General features: G+C 52.9%; 1 protein-coding gene across 1 annotated transcript in view; it reads right to left on the bottom strand.

The window, feature by feature from the left end:
- Positions 1-955: 955 nt before the first annotated feature.
- Positions 956-6,238, bottom strand: part of LOC119102690 (ovostatin-like) — a 10,414-nt gene continuing 5,131 nt past the window's right edge. Inside the window, exon 4 of the mRNA XM_037226147.1 lies at positions 956-972. Within this exon, the coding sequence (XP_037082042.1) occupies positions 956-972 (17 nt within the window). The remainder of the gene's footprint in view (positions 973-6,238) is intronic.

Here is a 6,238-nt window from a genome sequence, read left to right as displayed (position 1 = left end):
CGGCCGCTGGCCGGGACCGTTCCGGCCGACCGCGCCCGGCCTCCGAGCGCGGCGGCGACGCCGTCTGGAGCCGGCCGTCGGCCGCCGCACGTCATGTAACGCCCAGCTCAGTCGGTCAGCCGGCCGCGGCCGTCTCTCTGGCTCGACACAATGCCTCGTAAAGCCGCACAGCCGCTCGCTGCGCCGACTCGTGCCAGCCGTTGTGCTGAGGTGGCTCTGGGCTGACCGGCAGCCGCTGTGTCCGCACTGATCGGATGGCCACGATCTCATGTCCGTGTTTTGTCCGAAACGTGGTGACTTTTGATTTCCGATCTAGTGTGTTTTCATATTTTATGGATCATAGCCCAGTGAAGGGGCGGTGCGAGCTGTGCGTGTTATTTAGAGAGCCTACACGCATCGGTACGATTACAGAATATGCACGGCAAAGGCATCCAGCCGGCCGCCAGCTACAACGCCGAGGCGCGTGTCCGCTTCCCTGATCGTCTGGTATTCGGCAGCAGGGCGGTCGGTCGCAGGACCCCCGGCGGAGCCGCCAAGCGGTGCATTAATTTGTACGGTGTTCGGCACGACCCAGATTACACTGCCCGGCGGCGGACCGCCGCCGGCCGAGCCTGCCGCCGCCCATCAGCAGTGCCACACACGAGATCAGAGCGGCGCCGCCCCGGGGGCGGCACGTAAACAATAGCCGACGCTCGCGCCGGCGTCGTACTCACCGAGGGAGAGCGCCACGAGCAGAGCGCTTAGCGCGGCTCCGCGAGTCCATGATGGCCTATCGGGCTTCCGCGCGGCCATCGTGGCTGAGAGGCGGCCGCGCTGGGTACAGGCTGTCCGCTGTCGTTTGTGGTCAGGCGGCGTTCAGAGCAAAGACGCCATGCCACGAGAGCGCCGTGCACCAGCCGTCCGCGCACCGCCGGTCGCGACACCGTACTGACCACGGCCGGCCGGCGCCGCACCGTCAGGTGGCCGAGTGCACTGCGCAGGCGCGGACCGGCGCGCGGCACACCCAGCTGACCCAGTCGGGTCACACGACCAGCCCGCGCGCTTACATCAGGGAAACGACCCGGGTGAAATGGGAGGGTGGGCCTGACGCGACAGCGCCACTGGACGAATGTCGAAAACTGTTGACCATAAAGGCGAGAGAAAGCCGCACCGCAGGACGGCCGGTATTCGGCGGACGGTACTGATGGAGCCAGCGCGCGTGCTGGCACACACACATGCAGCTGGTGGCAGGACCGAGGTCTAGAGCTGGCACAACAATAATGGGATATTCACGCACGAGTTACACCGTAGCGTAAACATTGTTGTGACCGGATCTCGACTTGGCTGGACCTGCGTATCGACAAGGCTCTTTGCCAACTAGATCGGACGAGGGTCGGGCACCTACCTGCTCTCTACTGCATACATTATGCACGCATGGAAGAAACGGGAGACCAGCCGACGACATGATCTCATAATCTCACAAATACCGTCAAGAAATTAAACATACCGACCAGGTGAGTAGCCAGGCCTTTAACAAGGGTGGCCACAGGGTTGAAAAAGGGGCCTCCTGATAGCAAAAGCCCGACCCCCCCCCCCCCGCCCACCCCAAATGCCGCGTACTTTGTATTGATATTGGTATTTTAACATTCTAAACCTGGAATGGAAACCAGGAGCTACCGCCAAGTCAATTCTGCCTGAATTTTATAGTCAATAAACTGAAGAAAGCATGCGTTGCAGAGTTGCGTGAGTATCACCGGAGCTTTTCATGCTACAACGATTCAAGAAACTCTTTCTAAGCCGAAAGAGCTCAGAAAATTCGTCGGAAGTTGTATATGGGTTGTACAGAGATATTAAGGACCCAGCGAAACTACGTTGTAAATCATAATGGGCTAACAATTTGCATTAAAATGACCAAGCTATGCTTGTCTGGATTTGTTAAACGTTCAGCAGAAATCGGTTAGTGACACAGATTATGTGACGTACTTTTGAGCACGCACGCCCGCAAATCTTCGTACCAAGAGCCTTAACTCCAGGCGTTGCAGCCTGTATCCGCCGCGCAGCGTCGGCCTCGCACCTAACACTAGGCTGTGATCAACGGGTGAACGAAAATGATGATGTTTCTGAAGGAAGTGCATTTGAATGCCTTAGGACATCACATCGTGCATTCAGAAGGTAGGCCTGGGCGTATCTTCCGCCTGTGCCGTTTTTAGCTTTATGATAAGGACGGATTGGTCTTAACAGTAACACGAAGTGCTGCTGGAATCTGGTGGTGGAACTGGAAGCCTAAAGACAAATCCTCCATTTCTAGTGTGGATGTAACTGCTCAGTCGTCCAGAGGAAAAATATACACGGTCAAATCTTTGAACGGTAATAATTAATTCAAAAGACATTCGGAACCAGTATTTTACGGCGGTCGCTCTCGCGCGCACGGCGCCCGCCTCCTGGTGTCACTTGCAATGGACAACGTTGCTCCGTTTTATAGAAACTGCATTCAAGGCAATCGCTGTCCTTGCTTTCGAGATTGCATGCGTGCAGATCTCAACCTTTGGATGTGATTTGCTTAACTAGTTAATACCGCTTAACTACGAACGTCCTAAGGCAAACATGGATGGCCTTGTTTATTTAAAATTCATTTCGATACAATCTATTCAACAATTATGATATCCTTATTTCTTTCCAGAAAAGGGAACCCGCTGAGTACAGCACTATGAGGCAGATTTTTGCTCCTGATCAACGGCTGAAGTGTATTCCATCCCACCGCGGGGTGTTTTTCGGCTGCCATTCTGGCGACACGGGGCTAGGTCCCCTGGCCGATTCGGAGGCCTGTAGAGGGATACGTCACATCATGTTGGTCCCCTCGCTAACGCGGGAGGCCTTCTGACCTGCGCGGTTGACCCGCAGTTGGCTGCGCAGTTGGTTGGATTGATACAGGAATCCTCATGGACATAACAACATCCCCGACCGCCGCAGGTGGTTCAATAATCGGCATGAAGACTGCAGTTCGGCTTGACGGGTCCATGCCGGAATTCGGGCTGAAGGCCCACCGTTCGGCACTAGGGGCCCTGACCGGCACAGGACCCTTCCATTGCCTCAGTGCGAACATTCATCATTGGTTTTCATGTTTCCTTGCATTGACAGGCGGCTACGACCGACGCAAGAGGGGGCTGTCAAATGTCATTGAGAGTCCCGTCCCTATTCCTGTTGAGCAAACGCTCCCCTGATCGACTTGAGGCCCCCTGCTGACACAGAACACCTTGTAACGCACTGTGGGCACCTAAACGATACAGGAACCCTGCATTGTTGCAGGGGCCCCGGCCAATGTAAATCGCTGGCCCGGCCATGTCCCTGCTTGAGAAATGGCCCCAGAGCCCAGACCGACACAGAGCAGACTGTTCGGTGCTGGTGATCTCTGGCAGAAATAAAGGAACGCCCTGTCTCAGGAGTGCGGTAGGTCAATCTGTGTATGATGCCCTCTAACTGACATTTGAGATCACGGCCCTACGGGCAGAGATCCTTAATGTAACCAACGCGCAGCCTTTTGGCCCTAGAGTCCTACAACCGCGCCCTTGAACTTTGGTATCGAGAGACTCCTCGGCCCCTCTTCGGGCCCCCACACATAGGGCTCCTGGCCAACTTGGGGCCACTGGCCGCCAAAGGACCGCTGTTAGGCACTGTGGCCGCTGACAGACACAGGCAGTATGTTCCCAAAAACAAAACGTTGACCCGGGTCATTTTAGATTAATGATCTATTCTGGCCTCTGAGAGGTCCATGGAAGATGCAAAATGCGGTTTCTGCTATCAGTAAATTCGAAAATGTCACCAGAAACTATCCCATGCAGAAAGCCCTAGAGAAATAAAGCAGGTTGGTTTTGATCTTGGTTTGACCCTCATATCTGACATTAGGTCGATTTAATTTGCTCATTCAATTGTTGCGTTGCCTCAGAAAGCATTTCAGAGATGTATGGCTTCGCCTAACACTGCGTCGTTGGATCAGATTGAAAAATTCCCTAGAAATTGACCTCGTTGAAACCCTGGCCTGACGTTGATCTGCCATAACTCAGCGACCCCACGAGGTACATCTTAATTGTTTCATACCAAACGATCCTCTATTTAACTGTTTACAGCTATGAAAAATTTGACGCGGCTACACCGCACCGGAAAGCATTCTGGAAAACCTACGGGGTGGTCAATTTGACCGCCGCCCGAGCGCGTGTTAATAAAAGGGACCTAATAAAAGCCCTCTAACTGATAATTCAGGCCATGGCACTACGGGTGGGGGCCAGGGCCGAGCCCAGTATGACCCTTGATCTTTGGTCTGTACAGGGGCCTGATCAGCGTAAATCACTGGCCTCGGTTTCGTAGCTGGTTGGGGAATGGGCCCTCAGGCCCATACCGGCACGGAATTGACTGCGATACTGGGGTTGCCTGACCGATCTATAGGCTCATATCGACTCAGGGGTCCTTGATTGGCGCAGAGTGCTTATTGTTTGCCATTTGAGAGCCCGTCCCCGCAGACCGGGGCCTCTAAATACGACTCCGACTAGCCCTTCATGCCCTTATACCCTTCAATCGGGCCCTTAATCGTCGGACCCGGTGGACTCTCCAGGCTCTTCGGGCAACCGCGAACACCGCCTGTGGCCGACTCAGGGCCCCCTGAGTTGAGCCCCGACTCAACACAGAGCCTTCGTTGGGCGCTGCAGAACTCTGACAGACTCTGATGCATCGATTAATGTAAATCACTGGCTCTGGCTTTGTCCCTGCTTGGCAAATGCGCCCTCAGGCCCATGCCTCTACGCAGCCGAGTGTGCGCTTCTGGTGGTGTCCGACAAACATATAGGCTTTTATCGACCCAGGGGCTCGTGATTAGCCCGCAGGACTGTCTAGACGGCATTAGAGTGCCCAGCTCCGCGGGTCGAGCCCCCTAAATACGACATGCGGCTGGTCTTTCGGGACCTTCGGGCCTTCAAATCGGACCCTTAATCAAAGGCCCCGAGCGGCCCTTCGGTCTCTTGGAACCAAAGAGGGCGGCATGTGCCCCTGTTTCACCCCTCCCCCCCCCCTTCCTCCCCGTTTGCGCCATTAATACCGACAGACTTTTCGTGACGTGCGGGGGTGTTACTGCATCATACTCCTAGCTTACATGAGGTGATTTTAGCAGTCATTAACTCTTTCCGTCGCATTTCTGAACGGTCGGCAATTGTCACAGTGAACAAATGTGAGAACAGTTTGCAATGTTCAAGCCCGCGTTTTTATAGCAACGGGCTATGATGTTACGGTTCTGTAGGCTAATAAGAAATGAAACATGACGCAATTTGTACTGTTTGCCTTTGCTGGATCTCCAAGGCTGTTCTGTGTGATCGGACGGCTTAAGCCCTCCCAAAAACCTTTAGAGATTTCAGGACATTTTCGCGTTTGTTTATCCAGCTCCTTCCGTAGGATGGCCTGAGCCAAAATGTTATTGCATTCCAGTTGTTGCAGAACACCGTCGTAAGCCTCTGGATTACAAGGAACACAAAAATTCAAGGAAGCATGGAGCGGCGGCCTTTGACAACGGACCCGGAAGCAAGACAAATCAGGGTTAGCCACTTCATTTTCTAAACTTCAAAACTGTTCCTATTTGTGTGGACTAGAAACATGTAAGCTGATGTTTATTTACCCTCCTAGCTTGGAATGATCTCCATTGTCCCTGCCTGTAATAACTTTTCAGAGCTAAATATATGTTTTAATAAGGGACAAGACGCCTTCAGGATATCTCGAAACAGGTTGTCCAAAAGTGACGATCTTGACGCAAGGCCTTCTGCAGTGCCATGCGTGCATATTATGAAGTATACCTGCCATTGTCGCCATGTCGATTCACCCAGTTATTACCCTGCGCACCCACAATCCCTCCTCTCCGCCTGTCTCTGGATTTTCTGATTACCGTTCTGATACCTATAAATTAAGCTAATCTAGTACAATTTTGTGTCTTGGTAAGCTTGTTTGCGCGTATGAGAGCGATTTGTACTGATCTTATTTTAGCAGCTTGTCCAGTCCTTTGGAGATGTCTGTTTGCGCATCTTTGGTAATTAAGCGGCGGTTGCTATAACGACGGCGGTCGCGATAGCTGCAGTTGTCACGGACTCTGGATGAGCTCTGGGGCTACCGAGAAAGGAAAACATGAAGTTCCATTACAAAACCTTAACAGCGTCGTTTCAACTAAAGACGGTCAAAATTGGTATAATTTATATATATATATATATATATATATATATATATATAT

Source organism: Pollicipes pollicipes, unplaced genomic scaffold (genome assembly GCF_011947565.3).
Source record: "Pollicipes pollicipes isolate AB1234 unplaced genomic scaffold, Ppol_2.1 Scaffold_5724;HRSCAF=6776_pilon_pilon_pilon, whole genome shotgun sequence".
Classification (NCBI taxonomy): Eukaryota; Metazoa; Arthropoda; class Thecostraca; order Pollicipedomorpha; family Pollicipedidae; genus Pollicipes; species Pollicipes pollicipes.
The sequence above is the reverse complement of the archived record's forward strand: the minus strand, read 5'-3'. Positions and strand labels throughout refer to the sequence as shown.